This window comes from Boleophthalmus pectinirostris, unplaced genomic scaffold (assembly GCF_026225935.1).
Source record: "Boleophthalmus pectinirostris isolate CB_2022bp ecotype Guang Dong unplaced genomic scaffold, ASM2622593v1 HiC_scaffold_14, whole genome shotgun sequence".
NCBI lineage: Eukaryota > Metazoa > Chordata > Actinopteri > Gobiiformes > Gobiidae > Boleophthalmus > Boleophthalmus pectinirostris.
The window spans coordinates 15,677,098-15,699,193 of record NW_026571047.1 but is presented as its reverse complement, the minus strand read 5'-3'; the positions used below and the strand labels follow the sequence as shown (position 1 = coordinate 15,699,193).

The window sequence follows — 22,096 nt, the reverse complement described above, 5'->3', positions numbered from 1 at the left end:
TTCTCAAGCCATACTTAACTAACTTCAATCTATGTTCATTGTTTTTTTTAGTGTTGTGTTTATGAAGTCTGAAACTGTCAGTGCTTTGAAACAGCAGGTGGTGCTTAGCAGGTGGCTCATGCCTTTTATGTTACTGTTCCTAAACCGTCTTTGCAACAGGTCACCAAAAGGTCAAAGAGTGATGTCATGCCCACTTTTTGTAAACATCATTTAGTCTTGAGTGAATAGTGAAATTGTGAATGTGAGTCAGGCATGAGCACTCAGTATTCACTGTTACCCAGGGTGGTCTGGACCCACTTCTTTCTTGTGCTTTCTCTGTCTGCAGCAGAAGTTTTGTTAATCTAGTCTGGGGGAAATTCCTTTTGTGCACTAGACCTGTGGGAGCCCTCGAGGTATGGAGGTTTTTACAATATTACAAGAACTTGGAATTTGGGTTAGTAGTGCCTGGAAAGACATAGATTTTTATTTAGCCTACTACAGAAACTGTTCCCACACTGCTACTATAGGTCTAATTACTTTACAACTACATAATTTTGTGTAATACTGATTGTAAGTGGCTGTAAATAGCATATCATGTAGCCAAAATGCAGTTTTAGGTTCATTACTTTGCAATTGTGTATTAGTGGTTTTCAGATTCAAGAGTGTGATAATGTCTTACTCCCAGATGGGGCAAGAGCCAGTTTTCCCCATAGATTACATTGTGGCATGAAATATCCACAAGGTAAATTCACAAATGTTAAACCTGGTCATTTCTGTTAGTGATTAGACCCAAGAACGCTCTGTATTACAAAACAAATCTTTTTTTTTTGACAATATTAGCTTTAGCTGCCTACCTTCTGTATTAAATATTATTGGCCCTTAGAATGTTGTGATGTCATATGAAACCCTGATGCTACTCTTTGTCTTAATGTAGGCCATTGCAAGATTATTTTATTACTGAGGTGAAAGACAAAACAACATTACAAGCCAGAGCCATTAATTCTAATGTGAATTTTAAATAGTGCCATATAGCCTTCAAAATACTGTTAATAACCTAAACATATATGATAATAAGATGAAAACACATACACATTTGTGGGTGATACTTCTTGCTGTTGCTAAATGCTCCCAAAAGAGCATTCCTCAGACATGGTTCAAGGGTCAAAGGTCACTGACTCCACTTCTAATTAGCACTCAACCTTTCATTGAGAAGCTTGAACTGTGAATGCACCAACACCTATAGAGCAACACAACCTCTGATCAGTATTTTTGTTGTTCTCTACTTAAAGGTGCACTGTGTAACTTTTTGGTTTGGGGTCCATCACCTGTTTGATGCTCTGCCTTGAATGTTCCACAGTATGACATTAAACTCTACCTTATTCAATTACATGTGTTTTTATTGTTCAAAAATACCTTGAAAAACAGGCATTGTGACTGTGAGTGGGGTTGCCTCTCCATAGATCTGACCTGTAACTTGACCTGGTTAGGTCCAGAGAGAAAGGTTTGATACCATACTGTGAAACATTCCAGACAAAGCAATAACATCTCCATGGAGATTTGACAGACCCTCTACCAGTAAAAAGTTACACTTTACACCTTTAAGACCTCATGGTTTGTCTGATACTGTTACATCTGGGAGTTTCCAGAGAAAATTGAGCCCATGCAGCTTGCAGTAGTGTCTTAGAAGTTCCTCCCTGTTGTTTTAAGGAGACTGAGAATGCAGAGGGCACTGGCTCCAGACACTCAAAACCAGACTTATTTTCCAACTTTTATGCACCTGACCAAACTAGTGTGCTCCTTTGCGGCCCTGAACAGAGGGGGTTAAGTCAAGGTGCTGTTATGTTTGCAGCTCGCATCAAATTCAGGTTCAGGCTTTGAAAATAAACTGCCCCTTGGATATTAAAAATTGAATGTATAGACTGATAGAAGAGGTACCCTATTGAATTAAATGGTACTTTAAGTGCATGTGGACAGGTTGGACTAATTTAACTAAGTAAGTACTAATTTATCTAAAACACAGTTAACATGATTATATTTAAGACTTTACTGAACATCTTGAACATTTTTTTCAAGTTTTGTAATTTTGGTGAAATGTATTATTTTACTTCAGGGTTGGACACGAGCAGCACATATGGCATATGTGTAGATCGCAAGAAATTGTCTAAATTACACAATACTTATGAACTGACAAATAAAAACAAATGTCAGCACCTTTATTTTGTTAAACAGTCAGAAAAATTATTTCCTTCTGTGTAATTTTTTTTTTGGAATTGATGTCATGGTAGAGGTATTGCATTTTTTCCCCAACTTTTGTTTTCTAAACTGCCACTTAACTGATGTAAAATTATGATGAATTTTTACATCACATAATATTCCACCAAACCAAATCATAATTAGAAAAATATATGAATCTGCCAAATACACTTTAGACTTCTGTGGAACATGAAAACCATAGTAAAATTGCACAATCCTTTCGTTGAACACTGATTGCATGGCTGTATGGTAGGCTTGGGCTAAATTGGAGACAGGACATAGCTAGTATCCTAAAATTTTTATTACTTTGTGCTGTAGCCAACCTTTCGTGAATATATGTTACTGTAGCTTATAGCCCAATGTATTTAGAAAATCTGCTCAATTTGACAATATTTATGACAAAAACAAAATAAAAACAATTTCAAAGGGGAAAATCAGAAAATGAAAAGATATGTCTGATGAATGGATGAAAAAAACTATAACCACCCTTACCTCCTCCGGTGAAGATTCACCTTTGTAAATTACTGCGCAACACTGCCATCGTGAGGTGAATATGCAAGTTAATATACATTTTATTGACGAGTAAAAATGAAGTTATAATTGGGGGGTCATTTATTACATAGATTTTATTGTATTATTTTTTTCTTTTTCAAAATTGAGTGCATCATGAGTTACAAGATTATAGGCTACAATGCTTGTTATATTTTGTAAATTTGATCATTCTTGGCAGACCGTCCAAACTTTGTCCGTTATGGATTAAGCCTATAAAAACCCCTGAAATGAAAAAGCATACGCGGCCATATTCCGAAAACTAAATTAAAATATTCATTTAAATTCAGATTTAAATCTACACTGTGTAAAATACAAATATTTTACAGGCCTATTTTGTAAAATTGTATGTCTTCTCATATAAAGTGGGTGTTCAACATAAAAATGTAACAGAATAATTTGAAATGTGTGTTCATAATAATATTGTGATATATTGGTGTCAATCGGATTAAAAATACCGCAAACACAGTTGCCTGATGTTTTGACGCGGTTGCTTTAAATAGACAGTGTCTATTGCGCATGCGCACCGTGTGTTTGGTTTTCTCTCGGCTGAACTGTCGCTGCGCTAGCAAATCCATCGCTGCCAGTTCTTGTCATGATCCGAGAGCAACAGCGCCGTTTTCAGTGGGATAAAAGACAACACAGCCATAATCTGATGTCAGAAATGTGTGTGTTTGATCGATCACACTTACAGTAGGTGCACTTTAGCCACAACAAGTGAACTTATAAGTGTTTGCCCAATACCCCCAGTCGGCAAGAATAGCCTCCACATTTCACCACATCGATGTTGACTGCGCCAGGCTTCGCTCGGGATCCAGAGCTACAAACACCGACAGGCTTTTGTTCTTCATCCTCCAAGATCCGGCGAAACTCTGGCAGCTTGACCCGAAAGCGTCGTATGTTTTTATGCTCATCTCTCTTTCGGCTCTAAGTATTGTTTTCGGAATAAAATGGCTGCTGTAACGCTTTCTGGAGGAGAATGGTCTTGAATCAATGCAGTAACAGTACCAAGCTAACGCCAATGGGCAAAAAGCTAAGCATGCTAACGATATATTTATTACAGTTTTACAGTTTCCAGTAAGACAAGCTAGACAACAGCTTCAACCAATGTTCTGATTTTTCTGATGGTTCTTCCAGTGAGAGGTAGGGGTGAAGGGGATTCCACCCACTCAAGAAATCTATGCACTCGGTTCATCACGATTTTTTAGCCATTTCTTGAAGCTTTATGTTTAAAGTTGGCTTCGTGGAGCTCATATCGAAGAATGCACGTCACTCCAGGAATATGCAGGACTTCTTTTTAAAACAGTCTGAGTAGCCAAGGCTCTCCCCAAATCAGACTGCAAGGCCTCGGGCTCTCTCTCCCTCGGTAAAGATGGACCCCGGGGGAATATGCAAGAGAACTCCCTTATTTCTTGGACCCAAACTAACCACCAGAACGGACTGTCGAAGCATCAACAGATACTTGGTGGTGTACGTTTTGTTTTACTTTGTCGTTTTCACACACGCATCTCCTGCGAAATCCTGTGACAAAACCTGTCTCTCTGGGAAGTGTATCAATGGATCGTGCGTCTGTGACAGAGGATGGGTTGGGGACCAGTGTCAGCACTGCCAAGGAAGGTTCAAGTGAGTAATTTACCATTTAATGACTCTAAAGTTTAGTTTTATTGTTATTTATTTATTTATTATTTATTTTTTTTACTTTTTACATAACTTGCATAATTGTGGTCAATACAATGTGAAACTCCAATGGCCCTATAGTGTAATCCCTATGTCTGATTTTGCCTTGGTTTCACTTTCCTTTTATAGGTGACAATTTTAGGATTTTACATCATTCAGAAGACACAATATTTGTTTGCTTAATTTTTGCATACTACTAAGCATTTTTGACTGGTTGAGTGATTTTGTTTTTCTTGATAGGACCTGGTGTTATTTTAACCAGTTTTGTATTAAAAGACCTGTCATTCATTATCACATTGCATGCTGAATTTATTATTTTAGCACATGTCAGGTATTTTACTGTCTTCTCAAATATGCACATGTTCATCCGCATAGATCAACAAACACTGCACACAGCCTCAATTCATTCATTAACTTTAAATAAATGATTTGAGGAGATCTGGCTCTGCCACTGAGGAAACATCTTACTATGGTATTTTTGCTTGAAGCTTTAAAATTTCAGTTTTTAGTTTTAACTGATGCAAATAAAGGCCCCATATTAAACATTAATTAAGAAGTAATAATTGACAGAAATGACTACAAATGTACAGCTTTACCACCTTCTCTGTATTCTGTTTTTGTTATCATTTTCTGTCTGGTAGCAAGCAATTTGTACACATACTATGCTGTTTGTAGTCGTAATTTTGTAAGTAATAACATGCAAGTTCATACATTTTAGTAATAACTAAAAATTAAAGGATAAATATACTGTAGTTTTAGGGTCATTTATTACAGATTTTCTCCCTCAATTGAGTGTATCAGGTTACGCTATAGTAGTAAATGTAATCAGCCATTTCCTAAGACAAAGCAATTGACAGAAATTACTACAAATGTTCTGTCTGAACAGCTTCACCACAATCTCTGCATTCTCTTTTTATTGTTGTCATTTTCTTCATCTAGAAGCACACATAACATCCTGTTTCTAGTAATACTGTATTACATAGTGCCAGGTGATATGACAATCACTTTTAATTAATCCCTTTTTTTCTCGTATTGATTGATCTCGATCAATTTGAGGAGACCCGATTCTGAACTTTGCTCTTAACCGCCTGCTTTTACTGACAAAGGTTAGGCTGCAGATCTCTCAATTTAAAAGCCCCAAGCATATCATAGACAATTACAAATAACTGGATCTCGATCTTGAGTCATATTTAAATTATTATGCAGGCCTAATTGACACTTTTGCATATTGCAAATTTTTTGCATGGAGAGGCTGAATGCGCTCACAAGGTGCTTAGCTACAGTGTTGTGTTACAATAGTAATTGGCTCAAGTGCAGGAGTAAACAATTATCTCAGTGACATGTCCAGGAAGGCCATGACCCTGTACACTACCTGACGTACTGTGTAGTTGAAATTCAAATGACTGCAATTCAAAATACAAAAAACAATCATGTTTGGTACAACTCCTACCAGATTCCCCAAAAAATCTTACATATTTTTTTACCAGCTGAGAGGTATATGATAGAGATGGTATACATTTTTTCAGCCATTACAATATATGACTTTGTGGCCAATAACCAATATTAAAACTAGGTTTAAGTTAAAGGTGCACTGCTCAACTTTTCTCTTGGAAGGTCCGCTATCTACTTGTTTAAATGTTGTTAACGTTTTTCTTTGAATGTTCCAGGCAAAGCATTAACATATGATTTTAAACATATACATCTAGCATTTATTCATTATAGGTGTTTCTTTTACTCAAAAATACAATCATTCCTTCTGTGAAAAGGGTCGACTCTCCACAGATCTTGTAATGTAGCGTAGTTAGGGGTGTGCAAAAATATCGAAATATCTATATATCGTATCGTTTAATGTGATGATACAGTATTAATATCGCGGTCTGCTGTATCGATATATCACCAAGAGTATTTTTTGGTATATTTTACAAAATCATTTTGTTACAGTGCTACAGTTTTGTTGCTTGTTTAGAGGAAGGAAACTCATTTATGTGAGACATTTGACATTTTCACTGTTTTGAGGATTAAAATGTTTGTGTTTCATATGAACTTTACAACAAAGACTTTTAGTATCACAGCCATGATTTAGCCTTTATTTTTATAGAACTCTATTGAATCATTTTGAAATATATCGTATCATGACCTATGTATCGAGGTATGTATCGTATCGACAACTTCTTAATGATACCCAGCCCTAAGCGTAGTGCTGTAACCTGCTTGTCTCCCTCTTCATAGATTTAAGGTTTAATCTATATACTGTAGACATTCTAGACAAAGCGATAATATTTCCATGGAGGCAAGTAGGTGGTGGACCCTCCACTAGAAATGTTACCTAGTGCATCTTTAAGTCACCATTGCTTAACTGCTCTGCTATTTCCTGAAGGAATAGAAGAAAATCAATAGGAAACTAAAGGCCCAATATAATTTTACATATATATGGAAATATACCCCGATCAGCACATTTTCACTGGGGGCTTCATATTTATAGCTATTCATTCTTTTGTGAAGCAGTAAAATGGGAACGTTTTTAATGCAAGGTTTTGTGGTATTTGTTTGTTTAGTGGCTTCATTTTTACAGCCAAGAGGGAAAAAATCTATCGCTAGTTGCATTACATCATTGTTTTATAAAATGTACTGTGTTAAAATGTGATTCTCAAGGCATTCCTTTCACTCTCTTCTTTTTATAGGTTGACTGAGCCTTCAGGGTACCTCACAGATGGTCCAATCAACTACAAATACAAAACGAAATGCACATGGCTTATCGAGGGCTAGTAAGTAATTTCTGAAATGATTCTGTTCTGCTGTAGCTGTAGCCAAATTGAATCAAGCAGGATAAATGAATTCATGTAATTAAATCACACTGATAACATCTCTGTTTGTTGTAGATGGCTAAAGCTATAATATAAAGATTCTTTTTTGGTGTAGCTATTTCCAATCTTACACTGGTGTTTTTATTTGTTATTATAAATCTGCATATGGGAAGAGATGGAAGATATGATGTCCGTTGTTTACTAAAATTAAAGTTGCACTAGTTAACTTTCCTGGTTGAGTGCCACTTGCTAGAGATATTTATGTTTTGCCTTGTTCCAGAGTATGGTATTAAATGTATATGTCCATGGAAACAAGCTGGTTTGGCCACTAGGCCAAGTTAGTGGTCAGATGTGTAGAGAGGAGAGCCCACACAAAATAAGAATGCAGTATATCTAGTCATAAAAATTGCTATTGAATAAATTCACAATAGATGTGCTTAAGATGATCTAGTAAAGCTGCCATAATTAATACAAGTCTGCAGGTGAATATTTTGACCTCAAAGTTGATGAGCTGACATCTAAGAAAAAGAAGAGGCAGTTTGAAATGTGATACTGCAGGGGCTTAGGTTATCTAAAGGTATCAGGAGAGACTGCTGTATGGTAAAGTCCAATGGACAGCCTCAGCCAAAATGCTATTTGAGACCACTGACCTGCTGAAGCTGTGGCTATGGTTACATCGGATTATTATCTGATTTCTGGAGGTTCTCAGATTATTGAAATAGCGTGTATACAGCTACATTTCTGCTTTATCTGTTTTACACTGTAATGTAGAGCCTGATTTTAACATAAAGATGTCAAACTTCCCAATGCATCACACACAGTTTCACATATACCTCCATATAAGGCAGTAGGTTAAAATAAACAGTTGATTTGTTGACTACGTGATGGCGTTTTGTTGATGTTGATGCTTTGCTTCAGTGCTTATTTTATTATTTTTCCTTTACAGTCCAAATGCAGTCCTTCGGTTGCGTTTTAACCACTTTGCCACAGAATGTAGTTGGGACCACATGTATATCTATGATGGGGATTCTATATACGCTCCTCTGGTGGCTGTCTTCAGGTGAGGAGTCTGCACTTTTTCATTTATTGTCAGTGTTGTAAACTTTGAATTGGCTGTAAAATCCTACAATGTATTTTCTGTGCTTTTGTCCCCAGTGGCCTTATTGTACCGGAGGTCCGAGGAAATGAAACGGTTCCTGAGGTTGAGACGACTTCGGGCTATGCACTACTACACTTTTTTAGCGACGCTGCATACAACCTCACAGGATTTGAAATATTTTACTCGTGAGTATTTTTGCAAGAATGACAGAGTTTTCTGACACACTGTTGTGCTTACGTGAGTATGATTTCAAAATGTATTTTAAGGAACCTTCAGTTTTCTTGTTAGTCTTTTATAGATCACTATGTAGTCATCAATATTTCAAGCTCTGTTTTTATGAATAGGAAGATATCATGTCACAATAATTTGTAAAATCAAGTTTCTCATCCCTGTGATGTTTATGTATTTTTTAACCTCCAATCTACCAATATAGGTGACATTATAATTATAATTAACTTCATTGCATTACATAGTCCAATGTTAAACTAACAGATAATGCTAAATGAATACTTGAAATGCTAAATACTAAACTAAACACAACACGACTAGTGGAATTAGGCACACATTGCAAATAGTGTAATTTCTTACAATTATTTTTATCTGGTCCCAGCCTGTATAGTCTAGATCTTTTTTATATCTTATTCTCTTTGATAGACTAATATAGGTTCCTGTTTATGAAGAACATACACATAACATAATGGATAGATAAAATTAAAACGCCCAATTATATTAAATAATATATAATAATATTAAATAATAAATTAGCATTTTAAATGTTTTACGTTATAATAACTATTTATAGATTCTTGTCATTCTGCTGAGTGGTTACAAAACGGTCACTTTGACAAGATGAAAGCTTAAAGTTGCACTGTGCAAGTTTTCTGGTGGAGGGTCCTTCACCTGCTTGTTTCTATGGAGATGCCATTGTTCTGCCTGGAATTTCCACAGTATGACAATAAACAGCCGAGAAATACCTAGAAAAACAGGAATTCTGACTATGAGCAGTGTTGACTCTCCACAGATCTGACCTGTAAATTGGTTTGGTCTCCATGAAGATAGAAGGGCTTAATGCCATGCTGTCAAACATTCCAGACAACACAATAACATTTCCATGGAGAAAAGCATTTGATGGACCCTCCACCAGAAAAGTTGCACAATGTACCTTTGAGTGTCTTTCTTTCTGCATCCATTAATGGCATTAAAGATACTGAATTATGGGATTAAATTGCATTAAAAAGCGTTACATTTTTTGTTTTGGTTTGTTGAACCCTCCATTAACCCTGGATAGATAACTTTATTGACCGTGAAGGAAATTCTAAATGTTGACAAATATATAAGATTTTTTTTATTTTTTTCCTGTCCAGTATCAATTCTTGTCCCAACAACTGCTCGGGCCATGGGAAGTGCACCACGGGGAACTCCATAGCCAGCCGAGTGTACTGTGAATGTGACAAGTACTGGAAAGGAGAGGCCTGTGACATCCCCTACTGTAGGAACAACTGCGGCAGCCCTGACCACGGCTACTGTGACCTCACAGGGGAGAAGCTGTGTGTGTGCAATGACAGCTGGCAAGGTAGCACCGCTCTAGTCAATGTATACACTGTAGATGCATTCAAATGACAGATTAACTACGGTCTGTCTACAGCCATAATGTATCATTGTATAATGTGTAGTGAGAGAACAAGTGATTTAAAATGTCAGCCTTATCGCAATCTTTTGTTTATTTTGTTTATTCCAATAGGAATATGGTTGAGGTTTAAGTATCTGGGAAATATGAACTACTGTAAAATGTGTATAATGCATAAGCATCAGCTTATACCATTGTTTGTAATATTGGTGAACTTCTGTTAGTTGTCATTTATTGCTATGTTCAAACCAACAATTATCATTTGTGTCTTGAACATGGCCGATATAGCCTCTGTTATGAGAAGTTTGGCATAAAGCTTCTAGGGTTTAGTTTTGCTTTCCTCGGGGTCACATAGACCTGAAGAAACATTTTTTTTCCTTCCTGCTCTCTTGGGGTGGGTCAATCAGACCCAAAAATGTATTTAAATTTTTTTTTTCGCCAGGCAAGAAAATACATTTTTGGGTCTGATTGACCCGCCCCAAGAGAGCGGGAAGAAAAAAAAAGTTTCTTCAGGTCTATGTGACCCCGAGGAGAGTGTGAGGGTTAAAAAGTTCTTGACAAATGTTTTTTCCAGGTTTTACGGATGTGCGTTTAATCACATTTTCAGTCATGATTTCAATTATTGCTCTAATCAATTACAAAAAATGTTGCAATGAACAACAAAGCTACTTGCCTAATCCACAGTGACTTTGAAAACACTGGCTGCAGATACATGCACACTAAAATCTGATTATTATCTGATTTCTGGACCTTTAAAATTGCTTAAATTACATACAAACAGCATTATCTGATATAAGTAATCACACTGACCATGATCAGAAATTTTAATTGTCTTTTAAATCTGACCGTAATCTGATTTTATGCATGCATGTAAACCCAGGCTGTGTTTACATTCTGGCTCTACATACATTTCTATAACTGTCATCGTGTAAAAGTGTTTGAAATAACTTTGATTTCAATTATGAGTCAAATAATTGTGATTGTGATAATTGCCATAATTGAGCAGCCCTAGTTTTTCCTTTTATCAAGACATAACATTTATATAATCACCTCAGAAGTTTTTGCAATAAAGTTATATTGGGAAATGCTAGTTTACAGACTCTGAAACACTGGGCACCATAGGAAGAGGAAAATCTGGTAATGTAGCTTTAACTGGCACTCATGTAACCGATTACAGTATCTACCGGCCATAAAACAATAATGCCCCTCCCTGGCCCGTGGCTCCTCCAAAGTACTATGTAATGAAGAATGTGATAACAGACAAGTACAAACAGCTGTGTCACGCCGTGGCATTTTGTTGATTGGGAGCAGGTCGATAAGCCCTGTAACAGTGCGGTGTGCGGAGCCTGGAGCTGCACAGGGCCAAATGCTTTTTGTGTGATGAAACTTGACAGAATCATTAGGAGGCATGTGCTTTTTCAACAACACATTTGCTCACACAGCCAGACATGATCACACCGCCCGGGCTCTTGTGTTCATTTAGTAAAACAACAATGCTTTTTTGTTTGTCGACTTGTTCTTTAGCAATCACATCATAACTTTAGTAGAGTTTTACTTGTAACACTTTATAATAACTGCACCTTAATAAGCCAAGTCTTTGTTTATGCTTTATTATTATGACTGTAAACCATGTAGCTTTTATAAGTGTTAGGGTTTCATTTAATATTTAAATACTGCGGAGGAGGAGGAGGCGGCATGATTTGATTGGATATAGGTAATTAAAAATGACCTTTTTAATGACTATTAAATAACTACTCAATTTGCATTAAAGACTTATTGCAAAATAAGGTTATTGTTAAATTGCTTCTATAAAAATGGTATATTCATTATGAATCATAAATGAATCATAAAAAAAAGCCTCCATAAAATAGTAGCGTCTCTGGTAGGTCTCTTGTCACCAATGTATGTAGTGTTAGTACTGGTAAATAGGTGTTACTAAGAAAAAAAACAAACACTTAGGATTCATTAAGTAGGTTTACCTGGAAAGACATGGAGAGACTATCATTATGACAGGGATGAATTTCTCTTCATTGTGTCCCTGTTGTTGATCCCTCAGGCCCAGACTGCTCCCTGACCGTCCCGTCCACAGAGTCCTTCTGGATCCTCCCCAGTGTCAAACCCTTCGGCACATCTCTGGCCCGAGCCTCCCATAAGGCCGTGGTCCAGGAGAAGGTCATGTGGGTCGTGGGTGGATACACCTTCAACTACAGCTCCTTTCAGATGATTCTAAAGTACGTCTTTTTAAAACTGACCTTCTCAACCTTTATGTACCGTTAGGTTTACATAAAATTTTTGTGCATGGATAATACTGACGTAAAAGGCACAAGTGTAGGAGTATTTGTAGGCGCAAGCTATTTCAAGTTAGAAAATGGAAATGGTTACCTTTTGAACCTTGGCTGCAGACTTGTTTTTCTTTTTAGATGTGAATTTTCTAACAAAACCAAAAGTGAAAGTAATAAAAACAACTATATATTGCATTTGTATAACCTTTTGACTGAACAATTTTACAGTAGACTAAGCTAATCTTGTTTACCATTAGAGCTGGCGATTTTAAGCAGTGTTTTCTTTGTAATTACACAGAACATTTGTGGAGTACTTGGTCTCCAGGTGTAACATTAAACGACCCATTAGCCGTGCTTTATAGTGTACAGTTCTAAGTGAATGAAGCTAATAAACGCATCTGTGATTAAAGTTTAATGTTGTGCCTCTTTTCAGCTACAACCTGGAGAGCGGCGTTTGGAACACGGTGCCCATCAACAGTGGCCCTCTGCCAAGATACGGCCACTCACTCGCTGCCTACCAGGTAAAGATAACCAGGACTTATTTTAGCTTTAGATAACCTCAAGTGGGTGTAGGAGGGAGGGCAAAGAAAGTCAAGAACAAAACTATCCTGCTTGAAGGAATGTGGTAATGCTTTAGTGTCTATTCTGAAGTTATGCGCTTTATAAAACAGATACAAATGCAGATGCCATCGAAAACTCTGCCGGATGTAAGCAAAATGAGGTTAAAGGTTAAGGTTAAGGAACACTTTATTGTCCCCGTAGGGAAAAACGATGTGAAAGTAACAGTAATGCAGTAATTTATAACAGAACCACTAGACTGCTGAGTTCATCATCTATAGAAATATGCAGAATAACAAAAAGTATTTATCAGTGCTTCAATTTTAGGAAATGTCATCAATGAAAATATATTTTCACAATTAGAGTTAGAAGTATTTAATCATGGTTTGCTGTTAAAATAAAATACAGATTCAATGTGACAAAAAGAAAATACTGTGTTTAGAAGGATTTTAATATTTCATTATGTGTGTGTATTAAATCTCCATGATGCTTGTCTTGTTCGTTTAATTAAAATTTGTTATTAGTTTGATTTTGAAAAGGTAACTAATAGCTGTCACTAATATTTTTTTATAAGCTATTCCAGTCTCTGTGTGAGCGCCCATATTTCATTCAGAGTTTGTCCTTAGGGGATTAGATTTGTCTTTTTGAACCGATTGATGTGCAAAAATGGGAATATAAAGTGCTATTAGGGTAAAAATATGGCTGTATGTTTACACAATCATGCAACAAATTATTTTATATCCCTTTTATAACTTAACATCAATTTGTCGCCCTTGGTATGAAATTTTAAAGATTCCTATCAGTACTGGCAAATATCCATCTTTATACCAGCACATAAAATTTTGTTATCCTTCTGTGTGTCATTCAGCCAGTTTTTCTTTTCCAGGACGAGATCTACATGTACGGGGGCAAGCTGGAGGCGGGCTCTGGGAACGTGACAGACGAGCTGTGGGTGTTCAACACAGTGAGTCGGACGTGGCAGAAGAGGACCCCCCTGCTTGCCGTCCCGGGGCAGAGTCAGATGTACGCTGTGGAAGGGCACTCTGCACACTGCATCCTGTTGGAGGGGGGCGAGCTCGTCATGCTGGTCATCTTCGGCTACTCCCCCGTTTATAGCTACATCAGCAACGTCCAGGAGTACCATCTGAGTGAGTTCATGCCCTCTGGAATCTTTACATTACTTCACGCTTACTTCATAGTTGCAAATTGTGTGTATTTTTGTGAAAAATGTTCTCAAATTATGGTTATAGGACCGTATTTTGCTTCTTCCTTTGCTGCCAAGTTTTTTGCAATTTCATGCTAATGGAATAAAATTTTTTACTTTTGAACATTTTTGTTAGGTGTGGATAAAGCTAGCATAAATAGAGCACATAATTTCAAGCACTGACCTTGTTCAGTCTTCTGTTTTAGCTTCAGTTTTTATGTAAGGTGTGTTTTATATTGTATTAACTGTGCAAGGCTTGTTATTAAGTGTAATTAATCTTTAATTAATCTCTAAGATCTAGTCAGACATTTTAGTCCTATTCTTATGCTTAAAACAAACTTGCTTATGTCCTGATTAAATCCAGATTTACAAACCCATTTCAGTTAACCAAAGATGCCACTGTAAAAAACAATTACTTTCTTTAGAGTTGTCACTGTCAGTATTGCCTTTATAAAGATCACACTGGGGCATTCCCTACCCATATTCTCAGTACATCTAAATGATATGGTCTTTGCTTTATATGCCATGTCTGCCAAATGCCGGCAAAGGACACTTCAGAGCCTCTATGACCTCTTCTCAACGTTCTCTGTAATTTAACAATTGAGGAGGTGTTCGAGATATTGCGCTCTGTGAGGGTCATAGACAGAGATCTAAAGAATGGGGACGAGGAGGCTGAAAATAGTCAAGTCCTCTTTTTGTTGGTTGTTTTCTCATGTCCCAGTTTTCATAAAAATGCAAGTTTCAGGCCTACTTGTATTATAGGAAAGTTTCTAGGAAATATATTGCAAATTTGTATTTTCTATAATTGAAATCAGTTTTATGAAGCACATTTCTAGATACTCAATTTTTTAAAATATTTGTATTATGTTGATTGATTGGCATATATTACGCTATATTTTAATCTGTGTTATAATGTTGTTTCCTCATTCACACATGTTTAACGCTCAAACCCTGCATATTTAGGCTGTGTTCTTCTCTCAAACGGAAAACACTCTGTTCTACCTTGTAATGTCGTGTAATAATACAGGAAGGGCTAAACTGTATTTTTAAATTCCTTACACCCTTGCTAGAAAAATTTGAATTGTTTCAGCCCTGGAATTGCCAATCTCTACTGAACTAAAAAGTTAAATGTTAACTTGAAAACTACTGCTTCTTGACATCACAAGAGCATTTTGAGCTTTGGAGATGTAGATAGTCTAATAATGCAGGATTACTTGGACATGTGTGAATGAAACAAAACAGAACTCAGGGTATGTTTTTGATGAAGCAATAACATTATAACATGGCTTAAAGCTCACAAGAATAAATTTTGCGTAATATAGGACCTTTAAACATGGCTGCCAATCTGTCAGTTGCCTTACATTACATTAGCATAGTGTTGATATTGAAAAAAAAACAAAACGCATTATTACATCCTGCTATGTTATTTATTCAGTTATTAGCCCCAATTTCATGTTTTTCTCATATCACGCACTCCTGTTAATGCAATGTAATTTTACTGCCAGAATCCAACACGTGGGTGGTACCAGAGACCAAAGGTGCCATTCCACAGGGAGGTTATGGACATAGCAGCACTCTGGACAGCACCAGCCGCAGTGTGTACGTCCACGGAGGATACAAAGCTCTACCTGCCAACAAATACGGCCTTGTGGATGACCTCTACCGCTACGACGTCAACACAAGGACATGGTAAGTGCTCAAATCTTGTGTACTGCAAATTCTTTATAGAGGTTGGTAATGGGTCAAGAATAAAATTATTAATAGAAAAGGGTGTCTGTACATTTCCTATGTAGTTCTGTAGTTAAAATTGAAATCATAACTAACACTTGCAACAGCTATACTTCTATTTGCTGTAATAAAGCATGAACAAAACTTAATTCATAATGAAGAAATTAGTTTAGAAAGTTTATTAAAGAGCTTATATCACTTTATTTTCTGATCTCTGTTATAATGTTGTTTCCTCATCACAAACATTCCTTGTTTTGTTACATTCACACACGTTTAACACACAAACCCTGCTTATTTAGTTCCTCTCACAAACGGAAAACATTCTGTTCCACCTTGTGATGTTGTGTGGTAATACAGGAAGTGCTTCACTGTGATTTTAAACACCATACACCTACACTTCACTAGAATAATTTGGAGGATTTCAGCTCTGTTTGCCAATATCTACTGAACAAAAGGTAAAAGGAGCTGTTAACTTGAAAACTACCACTACATGACATTAAAAGGTGGAACAGAGCATTTTTAGCTTTGGAGATACAGACAGACTAATAATACAGTGTTACGCAAACATGGCTTAAAGCTTACAAGAGTCAGGGTTTTGCATAATACAGGGCCTTTAAGATTGACTCAGGCTTAGCAACTATCAACACCCTAACCCCTTAAGTAAGTTAAGAAGCCTGAATCATTATTAATGAACTATTTTTTCCATTAAGAATTAAGTATTTGTTCATGCTTTATTAAGGCTAATTAGGTCTAGTTACTGTAAAGTAGCTCCAAAACTGGTATGGCCCTCTTCAAACCTGTTTTAGGACTAGGCATAGTGCGATTGATGCCTCCTTCATTATGTATTGAGGGCAGCACAGTGACGGTGTGTGCATGTCTCATCACGTCTCTTCTCTGTACACGTGTTCAGGTTCATCTTGAAGGAGAGTGGCTTCCCGCGGTACCTGCATTCAGCCGTGCTCCTCAGTGGCACCCTGCTCGTCTTTGGGGGCAACACGCATAATGACACATCGCTTAGCAACGGGGCCAAATGCTTCTCTGCTGACTTCCTTGCCTATGACATTGGTAACACTTGAACACACATCGTATTTCATGGTTTTAATCTTAAATAGAAAAAAGTATTTAAAGTGTTTAAAGCTACAGTGCATAACTTTTCTATTACAAATCAGCCTTTATGGATTTTTTAATGGATTATTTAGAACTTGGAGAAACAATGGCCGATAAACTCTGTCGATACTTTTAGGCCAGTATGTAGGGACAATTTAGATTATTTTCCCAAATGGTGTTTAAATTGACTACAACTAAACAACAGCACTTTTTTTTTGTTTTTTACAACAAACTGGATGAGAGCGCTTAATAGTCACATTTTGTGCCAAGATCTCATTGCACTAAACTGTTTTATGCATGTTCTTAGGCAGCTGGTTGACCCAAAACATCTTTTAGTGGCGATTTAAGGCCAATAACTGATATAATAACTATGCTTAAAAGTGCAAATATCAGAACGATATATGAGCCAACAGGATAAGAATGTGACCCCCACCAGAAAATTTATATAGTGAACATTTAATTTTTATTTGACTTAATTTAGACATTTTTTATGACTTAACAATCAACAAATTTACAAAAAATAAATTCTAAAATCTTTCTTTTAGTGAGAATCTAATGTACATGTCCTTGATTTTTCAGCTTGTGATGAGTGGAAGCTTCTGCCAAAGCCAGACTTACACAGAGATGTTAATCGTTTTGGCCATTCTGCAGTGGTCAGCAACGGGTGAGTGACTGATATCGGAAAGGTCACTCAAACTAGGTCAAAGCAGTTTCATCATGATGCCTGCCTGGACGTATTAAACTACTGTACCAGAATAACTTTTGTGTCTGTTTTGTTCAGGTCCATGTATGTGTTTGGGGGCTTCTCCAGTGTTCTGCTGAATGACGTGTTGGTGTACAGGCCTCCCAGCTGTCAGGCTTTCTCCTCAGAGCAGAGCTGTGTGAGGGCGGGTCCTGGGGTCCGCTGCCTCTGGAGCAAGGGCCACTGTTTCCCCTGGAGACCAAGCATGTCCAACGGCAGCCTTACACCAGCTCCTTTCTGCCCACCCAAACCTGGTATCATTCTTAAAGTCTATTGCTGAGTGTCAGATGACATCACAGCCTTCTATAGGCCAATATTATTTAATACAGATGGGGGGAGCTAAAATTAACTGCACATTTTTGTTGTAATATAGCATGCTCTTGTGTCTAGTCAGTAATAGAAATGATCAGGTTCCATATTTGGGAGTTTAGCTTTCCAATATTTCATGGCAAAGTACAATGTAATTAATAGAAAAACACTGTCTCTTGCCCCCAATCTGGGAGTATGACGACATTATATTCTAGAAACTGAAACCCACCAATTACACTGCAGACATCAGTTAGCATTTAGCTGATCCTCATATTTATTTATTTTCTATGGCCAGTAATTATATGGCATCTAATTATGACTTACATTTTGTGGAGCCACGTTTTGTAGCAATCACACCATTCAAGTTAAAAGTGCACTATGTAACTTTTCCAGTCAACATGCTTGTCTCCGTTGAGATATTATTGCTTTGCCTGAAATGTTTTATAGTATAGCATTAAAAATCTATCTAGCGTTTATGCAATTACTCATGTTTGATATCTCAAAAATTCCTTGAAAAAAATGCAGTATAGATTAATAGTGGTAATAGATTAATTTGTGGTACACTGTATTTTTGTTTATTTTACACTATGAAATGTACTTAACACTTGGTGGCAATGTTTTCCTTTTTTTCCTGCAGTAACGGTGGATGAGAGATGCTACCGGTTCTCTGACTGTGCGAGCTGTACTGCTAATACCAACGGCTGCCAGTGGTGTGATGACAAAAAATGCATCTCTGCCTCCAGCAACTGCACTTCTGTAAGTCTGCCACCAGAGGACACTATTGCACTATGGATTAACTTGGAAAAAAAATGAAAATCTAGTTTACACGTCTCATTGCATGTTATTTCTTTTGATTTTCATAGTAACTAAAATGCTACTTTTTTGTTATTTCCAGAGTGTAAAGAACTTCACCCAGTGTCCAGTGCGTAACGAACAGGTTTGCAGTAAACTGGCCAACTGCAAGAGCTGTTCCCTTAATCTCAACTGTCAGTGGGACCAAAATCAGTCCGAATGCCACGCTATGCCAGGTGAGAAGGACACTGGAATAAAAATCGCATTTCCATAATTACAGACAAAGCAAAAAATTGGACTGAGCCACTATCTCGGCATTAGCATTTTTTTCAGGCCAGTTCCAGGTAATACATTTGATAACATGTCAGCGCCAGATACAATGTCATGGTTGTTATGCGTTTTGTAGCTTTCCTAATGCCAAAGTTGCAAACAAATGTCAAAGATAACAGCTTGTGTAAGATATAGTGCAGGCTAAGATTTGTTGTGGCCCTCACTGTAATGAAAATAAAATGACTTTGCTGACATTCAAACCTGAGGCGCATATTTAAAAAGATTATCATTGATTTTTAGCCGTCGGCATCGCTCTTCTTTGACCAACCTGAATAAGCGTATGCACTTAATCTCAACACAGTGAGAACAATTTACCAAGCAGTATATTCTTTTATACCCAGGTCCGATTTTAAACACTGTAATTCATAGGTGTCATTCTGATATAATTTATTAAGCTTCACTGAGTATTGAGTAGACACAGTCCCCCTCCCCTCTCCCTAAATGTTGACGTTCTGTGAATGTGGAAAAAACTGAAATGGCTTTGTCACTTGATCCATAATTCTTTGTTGGTGACGCCTGAGGGCTTGTTGCAGTGGTGTGAACCGCAAATAATATTTTTGTGTTTTGTATTCTTGACGCCTCAAATGGCCTTGCTACAAAGTTAGACAGCACCCATTTTGTTATCATAAAGTAAGATAAAAATGACCAGCTTTTGATACTAAGCTGAATGTAGACTTTTTGACAACTCAGGCTTTAATTATGCCTACCAGACTTTGTTATCCTTAAGTTTCTATGTCTTAAAAAGTCACACACAACTTTCTGTTGCACTTTTGACAGGAACAGATCAAGAAGATTACCCTCACATTTGACACGCTTTCATCATTATGTCATCATGCTGTTTCTTCTCTTTTTCAGCCCAGCAGTGCAGTGAGGGCTGGAACCAGGTGGGGGAGGCCTGCCTGAGGATCAATTCAAGCCGAGAAAGTTATGACAACGCTCAGCACTACTGCAAAAACCTCAACGGCAACATCGCTTCTCTCACCACCTCCAAGCAAGTGGACTTTGTGCTGGAAGAGCTCAAGAAACTCCAGCAGCAAGAGAAGGTGAATATAAATAAGTAACACATCTGACAAAACAGTAGTGGGGCCTGGTATTTTGTTTTATTCATGTGTTGTAGCAATCTGGCAGTACACACCCCGGTGAAAATATTTTGCGATATCTCTGGAAAGCCTGAGGTCGGATGTGCACTCTGCCATTTGATGCCTGAGGAAAGGGGAATAGGGTGTGGTTATGTCGTAGTTGTAGCCTGTCAATATTTCTGATGAGGTCTATGTTGGGAGATGATTTTTTTCCCCGCTGCTGATCAAGCTTTTGTGTCTTTCTGTGTACCATTCTATCGCTCTGATTGCAGCCCTTATTTTTAGACGGGATGAATCTCCTCTTCTCTCCAACCATTTTCATCAACTTTGTTTTCCATCACCACTGGCATCACAGGCTTTGACTACACAACTGTCACAATTGCATAGTTTTATTTATGAGGTGGCAGCCTACACTGGAATGAGATTTTTCATATTTTATCACTTTTTGTGGAGTCGGTTGTTGTGTGGTTTTGGGGTTCAATATTTATTGTGGATTTTTTTTTTTTTTTTTGTATGTAACATTTCAATTATATGTTGAATAAGTAATTTCTAAGGTTAATAAATAATATACTACTATAAGTAATACAGCTAAATGGTTTTCTACCATTCATTAAATACATCTTTTTTAAGAAATATGATTCATTTAAAAAGCTGTTTATTGATATTTTTATGCTCTTTGATTATTGTACAGTTGGTAGAGGTGGGACAATGACTGGTATAAATGTATGCTGCTGTATTAAAACAATACAGCACTAAAACTATGAGATTGGGCCTCTTGGCAATATTGTCAGAGCTCATTTATTTCATTGGGTCAGTGGAAAAAGTTTTGATTTATGAATAGATTTGTTTTGGTAATTTTATATATATTATGGCATAAATAAACTAGTAGAGAATAGTCTGAAGTCTCTTTCAGTCCTAGTATGTTACCCACGTGACTCTAGGATTAATGTTTTGTCTTGATAATTACATTAGCAATCGGCTATATTTCATATACAAGCACTTGTTTTGTTAAGCATTGTAAACCATGCAACTCCATGGAATACTGTTATGCAGTGGTTGGTGATTCTGGTCACAGTTATACCGGGGAAGTTTCATACCATCCCTGCTCTAATCGTTGGGATGAAATAGTGATAATTCCATTGTTCATTGTGATTTTTTTCTACAATATTGCACTCTAAATATTGACAAACAGGCTAGGGTGTCCTCCGTGATTTTTGCTTTAGAAGATTTGTTGTAGTGGAAAGCAGAGACATACATTCCAATCATAACATAACTTCCCTCTTCTTTACGTCATTTTATTGCCTTATTAGGTGACTGAGTGTTGCATTTTAGTAGCCATAATATTTATACATAAACAAGTAATTCCTGTTTTGTCATGCTTTTTGTTTGACATTTTTATTTGTTGTTTCTCTGCGGTTTGTTCTAAAGTGAACCTTGACATACCATTTCCGTCATTTCTTCCATTACATTAAAAGCTGAATGCCGGAGGGGGAAAAGTAATCATATCTGTGAAATTATTTCCAGTGAACTTTTAATGGCATTCTTGGATCTAAAGTACCAGTGGAAGAGGTACTCTACAGCAACAAACTGTTGCAGAAGGGAGGCGTTATTTACAATATTTGTTCAAACATGTTTTTCTATGTCCCCACAGCGACTGTCTCCATGGGTTGGCCTAAGGAAAATCAATGTCTCATATTGGGGCTGGGAGGACATGTCTCCCTTCACCAACACTAGTCTGCGTTGGTTGCCTGGGGAACCAAGTGACTCTGGATTCTGTGCCTATTTAGAAGAGCCTCAGGTATCGGGACTGAGGGCGAATCCATGCACCGCCACTGCACATGGGCTGATCTGTGAAAAGGCAGCGGGTAAGTCACGCAGGGAAATATACAGTAAACTGTATAGGGCTGTTTTCACTATTGCGGTGTTAATTATTCATGTAGTTTATTGGAAAGATGGAGGCCAGGGACAATAGGGTAG

General features: G+C 37.1%; 1 protein-coding gene across 1 annotated transcript in view; it reads left to right on the top strand.

The window, feature by feature from the left end:
* Positions 1–3,326: 3,326 nt before the first annotated feature.
* atrnl1b (attractin-like 1b) overlaps positions 3,327–22,096 on the top strand; it is a 69,484-nt gene continuing 50,714 nt past the window's right edge. The window contains exons 1-16 of the mRNA XM_020918126.2: positions 3,327–4,404; positions 7,140–7,223; positions 8,209–8,322; positions 8,418–8,546; positions 9,726–9,934; positions 12,045–12,219; positions 12,704–12,791; positions 13,715–13,976; positions 15,538–15,721; positions 16,671–16,825; positions 17,447–17,531; positions 17,649–17,863; positions 18,556–18,674; positions 18,814–18,946; positions 19,896–20,083; positions 21,771–21,984. Of these exons, the coding sequence (XP_020773785.2) occupies positions 4,154–4,404; positions 7,140–7,223; positions 8,209–8,322; positions 8,418–8,546; positions 9,726–9,934; positions 12,045–12,219; positions 12,704–12,791; positions 13,715–13,976; positions 15,538–15,721; positions 16,671–16,825; positions 17,447–17,531; positions 17,649–17,863; positions 18,556–18,674; positions 18,814–18,946; positions 19,896–20,083; positions 21,771–21,984 (2,605 nt within the window). The 5' untranslated portion in view covers positions 3,327–4,153. The remainder of the gene's footprint in view (positions 4,405–7,139; positions 7,224–8,208; positions 8,323–8,417; positions 8,547–9,725; positions 9,935–12,044; positions 12,220–12,703; positions 12,792–13,714; positions 13,977–15,537; positions 15,722–16,670; positions 16,826–17,446; positions 17,532–17,648; positions 17,864–18,555; positions 18,675–18,813; positions 18,947–19,895; positions 20,084–21,770; positions 21,985–22,096) is intronic.